Genomic DNA, 22,365 nt, shown 5'->3' with positions numbered 1-22,365 from the left:
TGGTAACATGGAGTATTGTCTTTACTTGTGTATAAGTATTGTGTAACTATAGTGGTATTTCAGGAGCTTTGCATGTCTCCTAGTTCAGTCTAAGCTGCTCTACTACAGCTACCTCTATCAGCCTAAGCTGCTAGGACACTACTACATTTCACTAATAAGGGAAAACTGGGCCACGTATAAGGTGTAAGTACCTAAGGTTCTCACTACAAACCAGGCCAGCTTTCTACATTGGTGGTGCAGTGGTGGGATAAGTACTTGCAATTGCTTTACCACTTTGTTACTAGTGCTTTTCACAAGAAAAGCTTGCTCCAATACTTAGAGCTATACATAATTGTACCTAGAAGTAATATTTAACTTTATAAAAAGTTCTTTAAACGTTGCAAAGGTTATTCAAAGTTTCTGAAAAGTTTTTCTTTTCTCTAAAAAGTTGGGCCTACTACTCTACTAACTTTTTACTCTCTTTCCTAAACTGTTTCTTTCAACATGTCTACTGTAGAAACTACCCCTAGAGTTGTAAAAACAACATATGAGAATCTAAACTTCAAATGTTTGAGGGGTCTCTGCACTGAAAGGAGTTTAGGGATTGGGAAGAACCCCAATAAGGAATTCCTTTAAAATCTTCTCCTGAAGGATGGCCAGGGGCTTAGCACTGGTTAGGAACAGTCAGAGGGGGGAGGAGAGGAAGATTCCAACCAGGCAGGCTCAGAGGAGCATTCTGATAATCCTGGGGAGGGTCCTTCCACTGATCTTTCTGTCAACAAACCCCCTACTGTAGCTGGGGGTGGGAAGGGTTCATACACTAGTAGGGCTACCTTCACACCTAGTGGCCAGGTCACTAGGGTGGCTGAAGTTAGGGAAAGATCAGCCTCTGCCAATTCCAATGTTACGTATGTTTCAGAAGCATCCCACACTTCTAACCCTGAGGACCAGTCCCTAGATAGGGAACTCAGAAAGCTGAGGTTAGAGGAGGCCAGACTGAGGCTACAGCAGCAACAGTTGGCCTTAGACAGGGAATCCCTGGGCTGTGGAAAGGGAAAGGCACGGGGTGGGGTTAGTTCCCCATGGTGACAGCAGTTTCAGGAATTCCAGTGTTAGGGAACCTACATTTGATTCCAGAAATATGCACAGGGATGACATTTATAAGTGGTTTGCTGCACTTGAGAGGGCCTGTAAAGTTCAGAGGGTCCCTCAAGTACAATGGGCTGCTATCCTGTGGCCATCTTTCACTGGCAAGGGGAGAGACAGACTCATTACTGTCAAAGAGGATGATGCAGATAACTACAATATACTCAAACGTGCACTCTTAGATGGTCTGGGCTTAACCACTGAACAACACAGGATAAAGTTCAGAGACCAGAAAGGAGTCATCACAGGATTGGACAGATTTTGTAGACTGTTCAGTGAAGGCCCTAGAAGGTTGGTTAAATGGCAGTAAGGTGACTGACTATGAAAGACTATATAACCTAATTCCGAGAGAGCATATATTGAACAACTGTGTGTCTGATTTGTTGCATTAATATCTTGTGAACTCAGATCTGACCTCTCCCCAAGAACTGGGAAAGAAGGCAGACAAATGGGTCAGAACAAGGGTGAGCAGAAAAGCTCATACAGGAGGTAACAAAGACAGCAAGAAGAAGGATAGTAAGTCTCATGACAAGGGTGGGGACAAAGATGAAAAATCATCAGTCTTCATCAGGCCCACAAAAATCGTCTAGGGGTGGTGGGTCCAAATCCTCTTCACACAATCAGAAAAAGCCATGGTGTTATCTCTGTAAAGCCAAAGGTCATTGGGCAAGTGACCTCACTTGTCCAAAAAGAAACACCAAACCTCCCACCACCACAGCCCCTGCTGCTTCCACTAGTGCCCCTAGTAATAGCAGTGGTGGTGGGAAAAACACTACAAATAGCTAGTCAAAGGGTGTAGCTGGGCTCACTTTTGGTAATGTAGTGGGGGTTGGTCTAGTTAGGGAGACGACTGAGGCTGTTTTAGTCTCTGATGGTGGCATTGACCTTGCCACCTTAGTTGCTTGTCCACTTAATATGGGTAAGTACAAACAACTACCCCTAATCAATGGTGTTCAGGTTGAGGCCTGCAGGGACACAGGTGCCAGTGTCACTATGGTGATGGAGAAACTGGTAGCCCCCTGAGCAACACCTACTTGGTCATCAGTACCAAGTGACAGATGCCTATAACACTGTTAGCCACCCAATGGCTGTTGTGAATCTCAATGGGGGGGTGAAGGGGGTGGGTTAAAGGTCCAAAGAAGGTTGTGGTATCCAACTGACTTACCTGTAGAGTGGATCTTAGGAAATGATTTGGAGACTTCATCTTGGGCTGAAGTGGAGTTGGAGGCCCATGCAGTAATACTGGGCATATCTTTGCTCTTACCAGGACCCAGGCCAAGAAGCAAAGAGGACAGGGAAACTTGGATCCTGGAACAATGGGTCAACTGCTCCCAAAAACAAGAGGTAGACAGGGCAAACCCTTGTCCACTATCCCTCCCTCTCCAGATGATTCCCCTTTGGATGAGGAGGAGTGTTCTCCCTGTGTAGAACCTACACCAGAGGAGCTTGAAGCTAACACAGCTGAGCTTTTGTGTGCAGGGGGGCCTGCCAGGGAAGAACTGAGTGTGGCACAGCAAACCGTCCCACACTAGAGGGTCTCAGACAGCAAGCTGTCAAACAGCAGAATGGGGATGTCAATGACAGCCACAGAGTTTACTGGGCGAATAATCTCTATGCTGAAGCAAGGGACCCTAAACCTGGTGCCACCTGGAGATTGGTCATCCCCCTACAGTATAGGGAATTCCTCCTAACTCTAGAACATGACATTCTCATGGCTGGACATTTGGGGCAAAGTAAAACATGGGACAGACTTGTTCCCCATTTTCACTGGCCTCACATGTCAGAGGACACAAAGGAGTTTTGTCGCTCCGGTGTCACCTGCCAAGCCAGTGGCAAGACTGGTGGCACCCCAAAGGCCCCCTTAATCCCACTGCCAGTGGTTGGGGTGCCCTTTGAGAGGGTAGGGGTTAACACGGTTGGCCCACTTGACCCTCCAACAGCCTCTGGCAATAGATTCATCCTTGTGGTGGTGGGCCATGCCACAAGGTATCCAGAAGCTATCCTCTAAAGTACCACTACAGCACCTGCAGTGGCAAAAGCCCTCTTGGGAATATTTTCCAGGGTGGGTTTTCCCTAAGGAAGTTGTATCAGACAGAGGTAGTAACTTCATGTCTGCATACCTCAAGGCAATGTGGAAGGACTGTGGTGTAACATACAAATTCACCACCCCTTATCCTCAAACAAATGGATTGGTTGAGAGGTTTAATAAAACTCTCAAAGGCATGATCATGGGACTCTCTGAAAAACTCAGAAGGTGATGGGATGTCCTCTTGCCATGCCTCCTTTTCACCTACAGGGAGGTACCCCAAAAAGGAGTGTGCTACAGCCCCTTTGAGCTCCTCTTTGGTCACCCTGTTAGGGGTCCCTTTGCTCTTGTGAAGGAGGGTTGGGAGCAACCTTTAAAGCCCCCTAAACAAGACATTGTGGACTATGTACTTGGCCTAGGATCTAGAATGGCTGAGTAAGTGAAAAAGGCCACTAAAAACCTTCGGGCCAGCCAAGAGCTCCAAAAGCAATTACATGGCCAGAAGGCTGTCCTGACAGAGTACCAACAGGACAGAAGATGTGGCTATTGGAGCCTCTGGCCCCAAGAGCACTCCAGGACAAATGGAGTGGAACCCATCTCATTGCGGAGAAAAAAGGTGAGGTCACCTACCTTGTGGACCTAGACACTGCCAGAAGCTCCCTTAGGGTGCTTCATGTCAATCGCCTTAAACCTTATTATGACAGGGCTGACTTAACCCTGCTCATGGCCAAAGATGAGGGGCAGGAAGAAGAGAGTGACCCCCTCCCGGACCTCTTCTCCAACACTGAAGCTGATGGCTTAGTGGAAGGAGTGGTGCTTGCAGACTGCCTCACTGCTGAGCAGAGGAAGGACTTCAAAAATCACCTAACACAGTTTTCTGACCTCTTTTCCCTCATACCTGGTACAACTACCTGGTGTGAACGTTCAATTAATGTTGGAGACAGTTTACCTGTCAATAGTAGAATTTATAGGCAGCCTGACCATGTCAGAGATTGCATTAAAACTGAGGTACAGATAATGTTGGATCTAGGAGTTATTGAGCCCTCTGACAGCCCCTGGGCCAGCTCAGTGGTGCTGGTCTCCAAACCGCACAGCAAAGAAGGAAAGAGAGAAATTCGGTTATGTGTGGACTATAGGGGTCTTAATACTGTAACCAAAACTAATGCTCACCCTGTATCCAGGGCAGATGAGCTAATAGATAAACTAGCTTCTGCCAAGTATCTAAGCATCTTTGATTTGACTGCAGGGTATTGGCAGATCAAATTATCAGGGGATGCTAAAACAAAAACTGCATTTTCTACCATAGGAGGGCATTATCAATTCACAGTTATGCCCTTCGGTTTGAAAAAGTGCCTGCCACTTCCCAGAGGCTGGTGAATACAGTCCTCCAAGGTTTGGAAGCTTTTAGTGCAGCATACGTAGATAACATTGTTGTATTTAGCTCCACTTGGGATGACCACCTGGTCCACCTATGGAAAGTTTTGGAGGCCCTGCAAAAGGCAGGCCTAACTATCAAGGCTTCAAAGTGCCAGATAGGGTAGGGGAAAGTGGTTTATCTGGGCCACCTGGTAGGCGGAGAACAGATTGAACCACTAGAGGGGAAGATCCAGACAATTATGGACTGGGCTCCCCCTACTACTCAGACCCAGGTCAGAGCCTTCTTAAGTCTCACTGGGTATTACAGGAAGTTCATTAAGAACTAACTATGGCTCCATTATTGCCCCTCTTAATGACCTCACTTCAAAGAAAATGCCTAAAAAGGTATTATGGACGGCCGGCTGTCAAAGCTTTTGAGGAGCTTAAGCGGGCTATGTGCACTGCACCAGTCTTAAAAAGCCCAAATGACTCCAATAAATGCACTGTCCAGACAGATGCTTCTGAACTAGGGGTTGGGGCAGTGTTATCACAACTTAACTCAGAGGGCCAGGATCAACCTGTCGCTTTTATCAGCAGGAGGTTGACCCCTAGAGAAAAGAGTTGGTCTGCCATAGAGAGGGAGGCCTTTGCTGTGGTCTGGGGCTTGAAGAAGTTGGGGCCCTACTTGTTTAGAACTACATTCACGGTTCAAACAGACCACAAACCTCTATTATGGCTTAAACAAATGAAAGGTGAAAACCCTAAATTGTTGAGGTGGTCCATTTCCCTTCAGGGTATGGACTTTACAGTGGAACACAGACCTGGGAGTACCCACCCCAATGCAGATGGACTCTCTAGATATTTCTACTTAAACAATGAAGACTCATCTGGGCAAGGTTAGCCTTATTGTCCCTCGTTTGGGGGTGGGGGTGTGTGTGTGTGTGTAGGAAAATACCATCCTTCTTGGCATGATACCCCCAATTTTTACCTGTATGTCAGTGTGTTTTTGCCTATCTCCCTGGGATCCTGCTGGTCAGGACCCCAGTGCTCATAGTTTGTGGCCTAATGTGTGTTTTATCAGTAGTGCTTAACTGTGCCACTGAGGCTCTGCTAACCAGAACCTCAGTGCTTATGCTCTCTCTGCTTCTAAATTTGTCACTATAGGCTAGTGACTGCATTTACTAATTCCAATTGGCACACTGGACCCCCCTTATAAGTCCCTAGTATATGGTACCTAGGTACCCAGGGCATTGGGGTTCCAGGAGATCCTTACGGGCTGTAGCATTTCTTTTGCCACCCATCAGGAGCTCAGACAAACCCTTTCACAGGACTGCCACTGCAGCCTGCGTGAAATAGTGCACACTGTATTTCACAGCCATTTTCAATGCACTTAAGTAACTTATAATTCACCTATATGTCTAACCTTCATTTATTGAAGGCTAGGGGCAAAGTTACTAAGTGTGAGGACACCCTTGCACTAGCAAAGGTGCCCCCACGCTGTCCAGGGCCAAACCCCCAGACTTCGTGAGTGCGGGGATGCCATTACATGCGTGCACTACATATAGGTCAATACCTAAATGTATCTTCACAATGGTAACTCTGAATATGGCCATGTAAGGTGTCTAAGATCATGAAATTGTCCCCCCCATTCAAAATCTGGTATTGGGGAGCCAATTTCATTACTTCTTGGGGGCTCCACCATGGACCCCCAGTACTGCCAAACCAGCTCTCTGAGGCTTGCACTGCAGCTATAGCTGCTGCCACCTCACAGACAGGGTCCTGCCCTCCTGGGGTCTGAGCAGCTCAGTCCCAGGAAGGCAGAACAAAGCATTTCCTTTGAGAGGAGGGTGTTACACTCTCCTTTTGGAAATAGGTGTTACAGGCTGGGGAGGGGTAGCCTCCCAGAGCCTCTGGAAATGCTTTGAAGGGCACAGATGGTGCCCTCCTGGCATAAGCCAGTCTACGCCGGTTCAGGGACCCCCAGTCCCTGCTCTGGCATGAAATTGGACAAAGGAAAGGGGAGTGGCCACCCCCCTGTCCATCACTACCCCAGGGGTGGCACCCAGAGCTCCTCCAGTGTGTCCCAGACTTCAGCCATCTTACTTTCCAAGGTGCGGGGACACTCTGGACGCCTCTGAGAGGCCTGTGCCAGCAGGTTACGTCAGAGACCCCTCCTGATAGGTCCACACCTGATAAGGTAACCAATCCCCCTCTCAGGGCTATTTAGGGTCTCTCCTGTGGGTTCCTCTTCAGATTCTGCTTGCAAGTTTCCATCAGGAATCCTTTGCAACCACTGCTTCATCCTCGGACAGACCGCAGACTGCTCCAGGAACCGCAACAAAGTATCCAGAAGGGCTACTTCGACTCTGCAACTTCAGCTCCAACCAGCAACTGCAACAGTTTCCACGTTCTGGGGAGTCCCGGTCTTCACCCTGCACCAGAAGGTCCGAAGAAATCTCCTGTGGAGTGACGGAGTCACTTCCCTGCTCCAGCAGGCACCTTCTAAGACGACGATTGGTTCTCTTGGACTCCTCCGCTGGCGACAAGCGTGCTCCTTGGAACACAGGTGGTCGACCCCTTCGAAATAGACTGTCCTAAGGTCCTGCTGTCCAAATTTGGAGGAGGTAAGAGCTTGCCTTCCCAGTTTGCGACAGTACCGCTGTGCACCGCGTCATCTTCACCTCCTGAGGCCTCTGTGCACTATATGCAAGAACCCTTCATGCACAGCCTGGCCAGGTCCCCATTACTCTAGCCTGCGATGATCAACTCGCTGAGTTGTTCTCCGGTGGCGTGGGACCTTCTTTTGTAGTACTGCAACAACTGCAATTTGCACCTTTTTTGTCCTGGTGTTTTGGGACCTCCGTGGGTGCTGCCTGGTCATCTGTGGGATCCCTCCAGTGTTGGGAGCCCCCTCTGCCTCCTCAGTCTGAGTTGAGGCCCCCATGTCCCTCCTGGGTCCAGGAAGCGCCATTTTGACGCAATCCACGACATTGCTTGAACCAAGGCTTGTTGGACGAATCCAGCGCTGCAACTCATCTGCATCCAACATCCCCAAGTGGGACATTCTTTGCCTCATGCAGGAACCCGCAGCCATCTTCTTTGGTGTTCTTCTGCAGACTTCTAACCAGAGAATCCTCTTTTGCACCATCTTCTAGGTTGGCAGGGGCTCCTGTCCTTCCTGGAATCTTCTGCGACTTCTGGAATTGGTTTCCTCTCTTCACCGGTCTTCAGGTCCAGGAGTCCACCATTTGTTGCTTGCAGTCTTGCTTGGTTCTTGCAATAACTCTAATCACGACTTGTAGTGTATCCTGAGGAAACCTGCAGTACTTTACTCCTACCTTCCTGGGCTCTGGGGGTGGAGTATTTTACTCACCTTTGTGGTTTTCTTACTCTCCTAGCGATTCTCTACACACTACACTAGCGATTCTCTACACACTACACTTATCTAGAGGGGAACTCGTGATTCGCATTCCAATTTCTTAGTATATGGTTTGTGTTGCCCCTAGACCTAATTTCTCCTATTGCATTCTATAGCATATCCTATTGTTTGAACTATCTTATGACTATTTACTTATCTTATTTTGGTGTGTAGTGTATATATTGTGTATAATACTTACCTTCAGAAGGAGTATTGCCTCTAAGATAATTTTGGCCTTATGTCACAAAAAAAAACACAAAAAAAACTATTTTATTTTTGGTAACATTGAGTATTGTCTTTACTTGTGTACAAGTACTGTGTAACTATAGTGGTATTGCAGAAACTCTGCATGTCTCCTAGTTCAGCCTAAGCTGCTCTGCTACAGCTACCTCTATCAGCCTACGCTGCTAGAACACTACTACATTTCACTAATAAGGGATAACGGGACCTGGTATAAGGTGTAAGTACCCAAGGTACCCACTACAAATCAGGCCAGCCTCCTACAATGTGCAATTATGTTTTGCGCCCTATCCCGGGACACTGCTTTATGGCCTCCCACAACATCACCGCAGAGTGACTGAGTCTTTGTTTTCTTGGTACTAAAGTTGTTTCTATTCTAAGCTCTCGAAGAACCATCTCATCCCTGATGTACCAGGCATTCAATCTCCAACCCCCTCGTCTGTCCATAGGTTGACCTCCCAAGAAAACACAAAAGGAGAGGGAGGGGGAATGATCAGATGTATTCCGCTTTGCTAATCGTTCCCATCTCTCCTGCCCGTGTGAAGATGTAATCTAATCTGGAAAACACTCTATGCACCCCCTGAGCAAAATGAGTTTCCTCTCTCTGTGGGATGTTTGCGTTGCCATAGATCAGTAAACCTAGAGTGTCAGCTAATCGGGCTAAGAGTGTATTCCTTATAGAGGTGGAGGGGGATCCCCGACTTAGCAATGACTGGAGACATTACATTGTTGCAATCTCCTTCTATAATATGGGGTGAGGACTTGGAGTCCAATATGATTTCAGCCACTGCATCTAAGGTTGGCTACTGTAATCGAGGGGGTGCATATACATTAATGATTGTCATCTTCCCTTCCCCATGTCCCATAGACCACTGCATAAGTTCCATTGGACCTCTATATCTGGAACAGTGGCATCTTATGGGCCACAATTGTCACCCCTCTTGCCCGAGATAAATCCTGCATGCGCAAGCACTGTATAAGCACCTTTAGCCAGAAATTTACAATGGATTATTTTCAGGAGAGTCGCCTGTAGGAGAACAGAATCAGGCTTCTGAGGTCTGATCTATGCATTTACCAGCCCCCTTTAAATTTTGTTGCTCAGCCCGCTCACGTTCCATGGGAGGGCTGAGCAGGTCCACTGACTAGGGACAATGTTGGGCACGATGTAGGAGTTTCTGCCCATATATTTCCTCCACATCTATGATTAGGGGTTCATTAATGAATCCTACCCTCTTTCCACCTGTCTTATATTTGAAAACATTTAAAACCACAACCAATATACTCATATAATACCCGCCCCTTTCTCCCCTCTACATCCTGTTCCCTGGGAACGTCCATACACATAGTTCACTGTTGTAGCTACATCATAGGGCCCAAGCCTGAGAGGTCTGTCATCCACCCATTCCCCAACCACAAACTCTAGATAATCAAAGACATGTACCATACATACTCACTCACACTGTGGTTACTACAGCACAGTCACCAATGGCTGCACCACTCACCAACGGTCATTGTACACCCAGGGCACACCTGACTCAGACATCCCTTGGCCATGGCTCAACATTCATTCCATTCATTCAATCAAGGTAATTAAACTGATAAACTGATGAGGGGTTAGTCTTTCACAGGTCACCTCCACCTTGGGAACCTATGGTTCTCTGTCCTCGTCAGGCCCTCTGTTTGTATCAGGGTTTATCCGGACAGGTTCAGCATGTTCGTCCGTTTCAGGGGGGTGGGCTGGCCTCTTAAGTGAAGGTCCTTCTTTGTCTTGAAGGGGGCCATGTACTGAGTTCTCCATCACAGTCCTGTGTGGGGTTTGGATTCCTTTGTCTGGGCCTTCCTGAATTGTATTCAGAGGATAGACTTCCCAGTCGGTCTAATCCAGAAGGATGTGATGGAGTCTTGTCTTGACGCCCTCCCACTCTGGGTCTGCGTTCGCGTTTCGAGGTCCATGGTTTAGAACCCTGCCTGGCCACCTTTTCCGCAAGTGCCCCCATTGCAGGTATCGAAGGGGAGGCTCTTTCTTCTAGCCACCTCCATGCCTCCTCGGGTGTTTCAAAGAAGTATGACTTGTTCTGGAAGATCACCTTCATTTTGGCAGGGAATAGGAGCATGTATTGGTGTTGCATTGCCCGGAGCTTCACTTTAACAGCATCAAAAGAGCGATGCTGTTTTTGCACTTCTCAAGGGTAGTCAGGGAAGATCATAATGGTGGATGATTCATGTGTCAGCGTACCCAGTCAGCGTGCATCTGTAAGTAACACATCACGATCGTGAAAGTTCATGAAGTGTGCTATAAGAGCTCCGGGTGAACCTCCTCGGGGGGGTTTTGCTGCCAGCACTCTATGGGCTCTCTCTATTATGAAGCAAGTGGAAAGGTCAATAGTACTGAAGTGTGTGAGGATCCAGTTTATGAGGAAGGCTGAAGGATTTGTTACCCCAACTCCTTCCAGAAAACCCACAAAGTGGATGTTGCTACGTCTTGCTCGGTTTTCAGCATCAACCCTCCAGAGCAAGCCTTTTGTAAGTGCTTCGATGGTCATTAAGTCCTGCCCCTGGAAGTGCGTTGTGTCTTCAAGTTCTGATATTCTATCTTCTGTTTCTGCCACGCTGTCTGTGACATTTCGGAGATGCTGTTGCAGGAGTGAAACTTCCACAATTATTTCACCTACTGAAGTTTCGAGAGGTGTCCTAGATTGCTGGATGGCCGCCAATAACCAAGCTGTATTTGCATGGCATCTCCTGAGCTCTCCGCAGAAGGAGTTTCCATAGTTTTAGTAGATCCACCTTCCCATGCCTGGATGTTTTAGTTGCTTTGGCCACTGTGATGTATCACCGTGGGGGCCCTATCCCCTCCACCACCCCTGGTCTTCTAGAATGCATTTTTAGTTTAAGAGTAAGATCGGGGACATTACTCCTGTCTGCCACAGATTGTGGCACCACCTCTGCGTCCAGAAAGGGCATAGGACACCAGCAGTTCTGCACTGTGTCAGAAATCGCCTCCATGGAATGCGCCTTCTGTCCTCATGTCCTTTCTCCCGGGGTATGCCTTGCGATTTTGGACATACCATCTAGTAGCGGAGACCGCCGACACTCTGTCTCCCGTGCCTCCATGTATCCCTGCACGGGCTGGCGTTCAGATTCACATGGCCGGTTGTAGTCGGGGAGGCGCGGCGCAGGAGCTTTGCAGGGTGTACCCCGACGCGGCCTCCAGAATCTCCTTCAGCCGCTCGCAATCAGACTCCCTATAAACGCACAGGGAGGCAGTCGCTCAGCACTCCTACAGAAAATCATTGGTATGAGGCAGAGGGGGCAGAGAGGAAAGTCTTCCCAGTTGCAGGCACTCACTCCGGCCCTTTTCCCCAGAGATCATCCGGACCTGGCCTTCATGCAACATTTGCATCGGCCGCTCAGCATCCGAATGGTTGGACGCCTACTCTCGTTCCCATCTCGGATGCAGGACCCGAGTCTTGAGCAGACAGGGCATTATTTACTGGCTGAATCTTGAAACAAATATGGGCTGATGAGATGGGAGTGGGGGTTGAAATCAGAATTTAACAGGATACACACCTAAGCCACTATCTTGTCGGCCATGCCCCTGGAGTGGGTTCTTCTGAAGTTAATGCCTGAAGTTCACTGACACATCTGAGTGAAGTGACCGTGACTAGAAATGTTACCTTCCAGAATAAAAACTAGAGAGGGGAAGGGGTGGAGGGGTTTGAATGGAGGGCACATCAATCTTGTTAATACAATATTTAAGTTCCACCTAGGAGCTGGTGGCACTCTAGGTGGAATGACTCTTGAGACCTTCTAGAAAAGCTATGATGACTCGAATCGTGAACAGGGAAATGTGCTGCCTGTTTTGTAAACATGGGGCTATCGCTGCTAGGCGTAGCCTTATAGATGTAAGAGATAAACCAGAGGTATACAAATGAAATAAGTAACAATGTTGTGAACCTTAGCTGATAAGGGATCAATGTGTTTGAATCAACAGTACTGAACAAATCTTTTCCATTTAGCAGCATAACAGACACGAGTAGTAGGCCTGCATGACTCTTTAAGAATGTTCATACACTGTTGTGGGAGATTTACATAGCCACAATTCTAGGAATTCAGGAGACAGATTGCAAGGTTGAGGGACCTGGGTGTCTGATTACTCCATGGTTCTGCGTGAGAAGGTCCTGCCTGTTCCACAGTACTTTGTGGGGGAACTACTGAGAGTTCTAGGAGTGTGGTGAACCATGGTTGCCGCACCCATGCTTGAGCTACCAGGATGAGGGTGAAAGATGTCTGCCGAAGTTTACGAACCACACAATGAAGCAATGAGAGAGGTGGAAAAGTGTAGGCAAATATCTTGGACCAACTCATTCATAGTGTATTGCCCTTAGATTGTGGATGTGGGAACCTAGAGGCAAAGTTTGGGCATTTGGCATTTTCTGCTGTATCAAAGAGGTTGTCCCTAATGCTGGAAGTATTAGAGGAGGACTTGGAGATGAAGTTCTCACTGATTGGGTTGTTGGCGCTTCCTTATGAGATGGTCTGCAAAGTTGTTGTCCACTCCTGGCAGGTACTGCGCTAACAGGTGAATTCTGTATTGGAGGGGCCACCTCCAAATGGTCTGGGTTAATTGAGAAAGCTGAGGGGGACCTAATGCCCCCTTGCTTTTGGAGAGAATACATGGTTGTCATGTTGTCTGTTCTGATCAGGACTACCTTTCCAATCAGATGAGGAAAGAAGGCTTTCAGTGCTAGGTGAACAGCTCGCAACTCCTGGTGATTGATGTGGAGATGTCTCTGGTTGGGTGTCCAATGGCCCTGAACTATTAGGTTTTGGGAATGTCCTCCCCATCCTGTGAGGAATGCGTCAGTTATGGTTCTCTGCGGAACTGGGTCTAGGAAAGGATGTCCTTTTGACAGGTTTTTGGTGTTCCACCACTGCAGAAAGTGCCAAGCTTGACGACGACCAATACTAAATCTTCCCATTGACCTTCTGCTTGAGTCCATTGGTGCGCTAAGCACTGCTGCAACAGACGCATGTTGAGTCTGACATAAGGCACTATGGCTATACAGGAAGCCATTATACAGAGGACACGCATGACTGTCTTCACTGTTACCTGATGACCTGGCTGAAATTAGGGAATGAGTATTTGGAAGGATTGTATCTTGGCAGTATTGGTATAAGTTATTCCCAGTTGTGAGTTAAGAATTGCTCCTAGGTAAGGTTGAACCTGAAGGGGTTGGTGGTGGGATTTTAATGCACGGACTGTAATGTCTAGTTTGTGAAGTAGGCTTATTGTGACCAGAGTGTGTTCGAAGCACTTTTGACGAGTTGCACTTTTGATGAGCCAGTCGTCTAGATATGTAAAAACCTGTATGTTGTGCCTGCGCAAGTGAAAAGTTACTACTGCTAGACATTTGCTAAAGACCCTGGGGGGTGGCAGTGAACCTGAAGGGGAGCACTTTGAATTGTAAATGATAAACGTTTATTACAATGTGAGACGTCAGTGATGCGCTGGTGATTAGGAATGTGAAAATAGGCTTGCTTGAGGTTGAGTGCGACCATGAAGTCACCATGTTGTAATAACGGGATGACATCTTGAAGAGTGGCCAAGTGAAAATGCTCTGAAAGAATGGGCTCGTTTAGGGGCCTGTGGTCTAAGATTGGTCTTAGGGAGCCATCTTTTTTCAGAATAAGGAAGTAAAGTGAATAGACTTATGTGCCCTGCTAGTGGACTGGAACATGTTCTATAGCTAATTGTTGTTTTTTAGAAGAGCTTGTACTTCTTCCCTGCGCAACAGCTGATGATGTGGGGAAAGCTTGTGTTAGAGAGGTGGAATGTTAGCAGGTGTGAAAGTGAGCTCCAGACAATAACCATGTTGGATAATATCCAACACCCACTGGTCAGAGGTGATGATCTGCCAAGCAGGAAAAAATCCTTGTGTTCGACCCCCTACAGGCTGTGTGTGATTAGGGGAAATGGTTGATAAGTCAGGGTTTTGTGGTTGTGGTGGATAGCTTTGTAAATCTCGGAGGAAGCTTCCGCTTGAGGTCATTAGTATGAAGTGGAGGTCTCGGGGAGGTGTTTTTTGAGCCACCATGGTAAGAGAAGCAGCAAAATGAGGAGCAGTGTTAGTGTTTGTAATGCTCTTATAGCCTTTGCTGTCTCAGTATCTTTTTTGATCTTCTTAAGGGGGGTGTCAACCTGAGGACAAAAAAAAGTTCTTCTCCATCCAATGAAAGGGCCAAGAGGTCCTGTTGGACATTGGGTATCAACCATAATACCCCAAGTCAAGCAAGCAGTCAAGCATGCAGTCTTCAGAAAATGCAAGAATGTATCCCTCTAGCAGCGTTATAGGCAGCGTCAAGGTCCTAGCGGATAGTGGTGTTGGAAATAGGTTTACAGTCAGAGGCAATTTGGTAAACTCTTTTTCTATGTTTCTCTGGGAGATGTTGGAGTATGTCCTCCATCTCGTCCCAGTGAGCTCTGTCATCTGGAAAAGAGGCTGAATGATTTGTCGATCCGCCAGTGATTGGTGGTTGGAGCAACTATGCTCTTTCCAGCTGCATCAGTCTTCTTACTCTCCATCTGGTGTGGGTGCCTCACCAGATGTTTTGGAGTTGGCCCTTTTTCAAGCTGTTGTAACTACTAAGGAGTCAGGTGGAATTGGACAATTGATGTAAATGGGGTCATTAGGCCTTATATTTTTTATTGACCCATGGCGTTATTGCTCTAGACCTAACGGGGGTCATTGAATATGTTGGTGGTGTGTCATAACATGCCTTTGAGCAAAGGAAGGTACTGCGCCAAATGTTGTGTAGAAGATAAGGTATCAAATAAAATAAAAACAACATCCTCTATGGGCTGTGTGCAATTGCACTTTAGGGAAGGTGGCTGCTCTACCTATTAGGTCATGCTAGGTGGTGGGGGGGTTAGAGGATTTTGCAGGATACAGATTAGGGTCTGTATCCGCAGGTGCTTCTGCACCATGTGTCCCAGGGATTGTGGTGGGAAAGTGAGATAGAGATAGAGATAGAGATAGAGATAGAGTTGCGCTTTGGTGGAGGTGGACTATCCAAAGCCTCTTCAAAAGACAGCTGTCTTGGGGGAGAGGAACAGGTTACACACCTGGTGGAGGTTGGTGCACAGATATAAGACATGACACAGAGGACAAAATCATAAAGGTGTCCGTTCCATCACAGCGTGAACATGGTGCTGGGAACACCAAAGATGTAAGGTGCTCCAAGTAACAATGGTGACAGCCACAAAGATCAGCACTGAAAGTAGATGTATGGTAGACCGTAGTGTTAGTGGACTGTACCAGAAAGCCCTCATGAGCCACTTTGCAGTACAGGTATACTGTCAGGCCAATCCTGTTTCAGTACGCTGCCACAGACGCAGTGTGCTTGGTCAATATCCAAGGTAGCTGATTAGTAGCCGATATACAAGGCTGGCAGTACTGCCCATTGACTATAAAATGCAGATACTTTCTGTGACATGGATGCATTGATAAATTAAAGTATCCTCCAAGTTATTGGAAGCAAGGGAGTTACTTTCACTGATGAAAGCATTTCCTAAAGAGCGATCATGTGTTCAGGAACATGACCCAGTAGTGCTATGGTTTCTACATTGCTCTTTAAAGTAACCCGAGGGCGTCATCTTTTAGTTCAGGCAAGTACTTGTGATTTGCAGTGTCCTCCTGTGCACCCAGCTAGAGAGGGTTTCACAAGGTTTGCTCCCGATGTTGGGCTGCATGAATGGCCCCGTGTGAATGTGTCATCGTCAAGTTCTGTGCACTGGGAGGCTTACTCCGGGCAGTTAAACAACTGTAAGAGTGACATGGACTGGCACAACAACATATGAGGTGGAAAAGTTGCCGCTCAGTCTACATATTGCTGTCAAGTTGAGCAAAGTATTTCGAATATGCTGAAACAAGGGCTTTTGGCGGAGTCCTCTTCCCTCAGAGATCGAAGCGTGGAGCGCCAGAACTGAGGCAGCCCTTATGTTCTCGAGTCACCACACGTTGAAAGGAATTATTCCATTGTTTATGTCTATCAATGATGACCCTACAGTGAAGAACCAGTTGTTTTCAGAGGTTTTCCTTATTTGCACACTATTCAAGATAATTTTGGAAGTCTAAACACCAATGAAAAATTTGTGAGCAGTGCTCTACCTCTATGTAGAGAAAGAAAGGTGCTGAGGTACCTATTTGTGGGCCGTGGTCGTCACCTCTAGAAGTGGGACAAGATCAGAGTGAAATGGCTCCTCATACCAGCATGCAGTAAAAGTTTCAGGATCAAGTCTGGTGAGAATTCAAAAGGTAAGGAATTTGCAGGTATAAGTATCCATCAGATGGAGAAATGTAATACAAGAGAGGCAGATATGGATGTAAAAGTGGTACATTCGGACGTCACATGCTTCAAAGTTAGGTCCACAACATGAGTTCAGACACGCTGGAAGTAATAAAAAAGGGGGGTGGGACCTAGTCTAGGAAGTACACAAAAGGAAAGAAACATCTTGCTGACCAAGAGAAGCATAGCAGAGATGGGGAGAGGAAAATGTAATTCATATAGCTATGTAGCTGCCCAAAAAAATAATAATAATACAGTGCACTATACTGATACTCTAATATCCCATGCGGTAAAGGATGAAGGGCACCTTTCTAATGTTCCTAATAGCCAATCTTTGCTTAACAAAGAATGTGCATGTCCATTGGAAATGGCTCATGAACCTTGGCTGTTCTCAGACAGTATACCATGATGCAAGGTACCAAGAGTGAAAAATGCTGTGCAGCTTAGTAGACTCAGGGGTCCCAAAATGTTAAAGCATCCATGAACCAAATTCAATATAAAGACTGGAAAAAATATTAAAAAAAGACCACCAGAAAATATCCTATCCATTTACATACAATATTTTAGAAAAGGCTGCATTAAGTTGATCCCTGAACAACTAGTGGGCTCAACTAATTACTAGATATCTCTGACTGCCTCTCCCCTATAACTTCAAGAAAAAAGGAATGCTTAGCAATCAAATAACCAAATGTGCTTAGACTGAGTGTTCCACTCAGCTCATTTCCTCACCACAAGCAAAAGCTGTGAATGTTAAAACTACAACCTTCCATCCGGTCTGTCACTCATCAATATAATTTTATACCTCAACCATTCTGGAATGTCTGGACCTTGACAGGTTATCAAAAACTGGCATTCACCTGAGCTCTATGCACTAATGGGGAGGGGCACAATGAGTACCCCACTCTTAAAATCACACCAGAGACCCCCAAATTAAGTATACATAGTCTGCTAACAGACCGTAGCATTCAGTGTTCTTGGAGCTTTGCCACACTGCTTTTGTGAACCTTTTTGGACAATGAAGAGTTTGGTATCCGTCATTTACTTGCATACTACAAAACAAATGCAGTTAAAAATCACTGCATGAAATGACCATGAAAGAAAAGGAAAACATAGGTAACATCCAAGGACGGATGAAGGCCAGTAACTCGTCAGTGGAAGGCTTAAAAAGTGGGTCCAACTGACAAAAGGATACAGTTCAAGGTCCTTTCTTAGTCTTCGAAACAAATTCGGGTCCTATACACTTAAGTTTTTGTCATTAGTTTGCTCCAGTCAGCAGTGCACCACTCCACCCCAGCAAAAAAGAAAAAAAACATGATTCAACAAACAAGTTACATTTGGGAGCAAAATAGACTATACAAGTTGTTGGGGTAAGGAAAACATTGCCTTTACTAGTAAGCGACTCCAAGTTTATATAAATGGGACTGCTTCAACAATATTTTTGCCACAATGACCTGTAAAAATCAACACGTCATTATTATTGGGTAGTAGATTTACAACATAAATAGGTTTAGCTAGCATTTACTCTCAGCCTCTGAAGTAGCCTGGTTAGGAGAAAGCAGTAGAGTGCTAGAAGCTTTCCTAGATGTAAATGTCACCCTAGGACCAGGGTCTGAAAGAAATCTAGCGGTCTTCGAGTCTCATCTGGATATACAGCCGTCATGTGAGATCTGGTTAGAAGATGTAATCAATCCTGTGCCATTGTTGTGCTTCCCTCTCCAAACTGAAGCAAGACACAGCCTTTTTCCAAGGTCTAGTATGGACGACCAGCACTACTGCCTGGACAACAGTCAGTGTGAATTTTTAACACTTTAGATTGAGGAGGAAATATTTGCATTTGTTGGAAAGTTGGACAGCCATGCCTCAGTTCCCACCTGTGAGATGATGGATTGAGTGAAGGGAAGCGCAGCAGCTGCCAGAGAGCGCCTCTCCACGGACAACAGGTCTGTCCCGATGACATCCTTGGGACTTATGATATCCCAGTCTTCCAGGAGTGGGCCTGTGGGAGAAAACGAAGTATGTCAGCATATCCGAACAGTGAAGAAAATAAACTTAGTAACATTCTTTCTTCTCTGTTAACTGCCCAGTCTGAACAAAAGAAGGGAAAGAACCTCTAATCAGAGTACCAGATCAATGTTACCGGCCAACCATTGACAGTCTACTGGCATTCTAGACAACACTAAAAAACTCAAAAATATAAAAAGAAGTGTAGGATGAGTTTAAATGGTCAAATTATTTCTTTCCGTTTCAATATTTTAATTAAAGCCTTCTAAAAGATGTACACAGTGCCATCATACATGAAATCATTTAATAATCGTACAGAAGGTATAAGGATCAACTGATAGAAATGGCTTCATGCTATTCCCATACAAAACACAAACATATATGTATATAGTTTATACTCTCCATCAGCCGAGCAAAAATAGTGAAATACTATTTTCATTGCTAAAGTATATAATACTTCCACACTGCCACTAGAAAAATTATTTCTCGTGGGAAGCGGACGAGTCTTTACAGAAGGATAATCTTACAAAATACCAAAGCAATCAGAAGTTTGTAAAATTAAACGAGATGGTAGTGGTTTTACTAGGTGTGAGAAGAGCGTTTTTGCCACAAGCTACCGTCACATCATAGTCCCCATTGCAAGCTCAGGGCTAAACGCCAATCCCTGAGCAAACAGGAGACTGCACAGGGATCAGAATGGTGAGGTAATTTATCACACCTTTGCAGTTTTCCCTGGTATAATCCAGCAGGTGAAACCTGACAATACTGGGGGAAAAGGACTGGGGAAAAAAAGTGATTCTGCAAGATACGACTTACTTTCTTTTGAAAAATCTGAACAGTGGTATTAATCACACTTAAATGAGTAAATAACTCTCTCTAGTGTAATGGTATCTACTCAGTGTGATGAATACACCACACTATTCTGCCCAGCTTGTAATGATGGTCATTGCTTTAAAACTGACATTTTGAAATGCAAAAGGGCAATCTTTGTTCAAGAAAGGTGCCACGAGCATTCAGCTTGAGACCTTGGCAATGAATGTCATGGATCAGTATGCACTGTCCAAGTTCAAGTCTTCATCGGGATTCGTTTGCAAGAATTCAGGTCCTGACTTACACAAATAAAAAGCCAAACAAATTCATGAAGATGGTGATCAAACGGGTTGCATTTGTCTGTTAAACTATCGTACATTTGTTTGAACTGTGGTGGGAGGGGCTAGACTCATATTTGGAGTCTAGGATTGTAATTACCCTGGAAATAACACATGTACCGACAAACACACCTCCCTCTCTCCATTCCACAAATTGTGGAAAAAAGTCAAAAAGGTATGAAACCAACTGTTGCTGCTCAGGAAAATCAGACTTCGACTCTGGGCTCTATCCAGGACATTGTCAATTCAGCTAGATGTTATAAAAACTCTTTGAAAGTTATCCTAGACTCCGTTTACATTCTACAAATTGTTGTCCATGGACATGCTCACCACTTTTCTTGAAAATATGGTCAGCCAATGTATGCATGCTGTAGTCATTTCTTTATTATAATCGAAGGATTTCATTAGTACAAGCAATATCCTGCTTGCCCAAGGAAACAAAAAATGTTCTCAAAGCACACTTGCATATTTTTTAATAATCTAAGTTGGCACATATTGTGATTCTAAATCGGACTCTACTTTGGATCACTACAATTTTTCTTACGGAATTTACAAGATATTTTGGTAAATGTATACAAAGTTGTTTGCAAACTTCTCTGAAAGAGCTATACAAGTGATTATCATGAAGTACATTTAAATTTTTTGAGGATAAAGAAAAGACCTAGACAAACTATTGTTAGGAAAGACTGGAATTACCAAAATTTGGTTTATAAACTAACCCTGTTTAAAGTAACTGGAACCCTCAATATGTACTGAAAACAAAAGACAAATAACACCTGCCTGGGTGGGGAGAGAAGAGCCGGACCATATTTTGGGATGAGTAACAATAATAAAGACCCAAAAGATGTTCTCTTATGTGAAGCAGTGAAGAGCCTGAAATGTACAAATGAAGAGGGATAATCTTTTTAACACATTCGGGAGCAAAACATATGTTAGTAAGACCTAAGGCTTAGTATGAATGAAACTCTGCAAAATGTACTTCCTGCACATATTACTTTTCAAAGTGAGATACCTTGCCTGTCATTTGAAAACCTCTTTGGCAGTCGAGAAGAATACTTCAGGCTGGATTAAAAGACCCCAAAGAAGCTACTGGGTAGGTCACGTTCTAAAAGCCTCAATATTTCTGATCAGGAGATGTTAACATCTGGGCCGACTGCATGAGCAGTTCTGATATACTTAACTTAGCAGAAGGATATGCTGCTCTGGATCTCACTCATTGTATATCTAGAGCTCAGAACATTTCGGTGGTCCCACTGTTGGCCACCTCTATCCTGCTTGTAAAAATCTCTGATTACTTTGCTAGTGAACACGACACTCAAACAACTTGAAATGGCTTTGACTTCTACACTTGTGTATATATGAGAGAGAGAATTTCCAGTTCTTACTAGTCTTTGTGACGGCGCTAAGGACTTGGCTGACTTGTTGACTAGTGCTCTTAATTGTTCTTCTACTGCCTCGATAGTTTGAGCTAACGTGGGTGAGAACTGTTCTGATCAATTACTATTGCTTTGTGCTAAATCTCTCTTTTTCGTGAAGTCACTGCTTCTATGAAATTGTCTTCAGCAGTAAGGGCAGGAACACGTGTCTACAGCAGTTGAAATAAAGTGTAAGCAATCTCAATGGCGGAGGCATAGATTCCACGGCACTGGGAACAAAAATTGCTTTTACACAGATGCATGAAATTCTTAAAAAAAGAAATAAAAAAAAAAAAGAAAAGAAAAGCTACCCTTGAAGTCTGCACTTCATTTTTCTCAATGGTATTATTTTGACCTCCTAAAGATGCCTTTAACTGGGTTTCGGAACTGTTGAAACCCAATTTCGAATATTTCAGGATCCACAGATCTGGGGGAATATAGGATGGGTTCTTTACCAATACAAAACACATTCAGGCCAAATTCATTGATGCATCCAACAATCCTCCTTTGCCAGATCCTTATTTCACTCCTCAAACTCATTCTCTGTCAAAGCTGCCCTCTTTCTCCTCCAATAATTGTATGCAAGCTAAGCCTGAAAAATCATTTCAGCCATCTATGTTCCCAAATGTATGGAGTCTTGTGTTGAGTCGCTTTCTCACGTTTATTTCCTTGGATCTGCCAAATTCTCAGGTTGGACTCCTGGAGGCCCCTATTTCTCAAGCAACAGCAGCATATTTAAAACCCACAAGTTGGAAATTTCTTCCTTCCACCTAAAGACCCATTTTCTATTACAGGACTTTTCATAATATGGTTCTGCTCCCCTTTCCTTGTCTACATTAGAATTTTACCTGTTTTTCCATTAATCTCTTTAGCGTTTGGGCACCTCTGTCCAAGATATTCACAGTACTCAAGTATTCATTCACTCACACAGGTATCTGCATGAAAACCTCCCCCCAACCCAAAAACACCCTCCATGCAGCAACCTAAACTTCCTCTTGACAATGCTGAAAGGAATATTTCAGCCATGGAGAAGGACTGCTTAACAATATCAGACTCCTTCAAGGAATATAGCACCTGTACTTTTAACACTTGGGAAATAAATATTTAGTCTTCTGCGGAAGGATGGTTTGGCTAATGACACAAGTAATAAAACTAAGAGCCATTAAAAAGGCAAACATGTTTGAAAAAACGCTGTGCTTCTCTTTCAATAAAGGAATGTAATAGGATGACATCTGTTTTTTTCCCAACTGGGATCACTGGTACCATACGTGTAAATGGGTGGATGAG

At 45.2% G+C, this 22,365-nt stretch overlaps 1 protein-coding gene across 1 annotated transcript in view; it reads right to left on the bottom strand.

Annotated features, from left to right (window-relative positions):
• The window catches only part of TBC1D25 (TBC1 domain family member 25), a 92,608-nt gene that overhangs the window by 22,674 nt on the left and 47,569 nt on the right, over positions 1-22,365 (bottom strand). Inside the window, exon 4 of the mRNA XM_069209547.1 lies at positions 18,386-18,510. Coding sequence (XP_069065648.1) covers positions 18,386-18,510 — 125 coding nt within the window. The remainder of the gene's footprint in view (positions 1-18,385; positions 18,511-22,365) is intronic.

This window comes from Pleurodeles waltl, chromosome 10, assembly GCF_031143425.1.
Source record: "Pleurodeles waltl isolate 20211129_DDA chromosome 10, aPleWal1.hap1.20221129, whole genome shotgun sequence".
Classification (NCBI taxonomy): domain Eukaryota; kingdom Metazoa; phylum Chordata; class Amphibia; order Caudata; family Salamandridae; genus Pleurodeles; species Pleurodeles waltl.
Note: the sequence above shows the minus strand (reverse complement) of the source record. Positions and strands in the feature narration are given on the sequence as shown.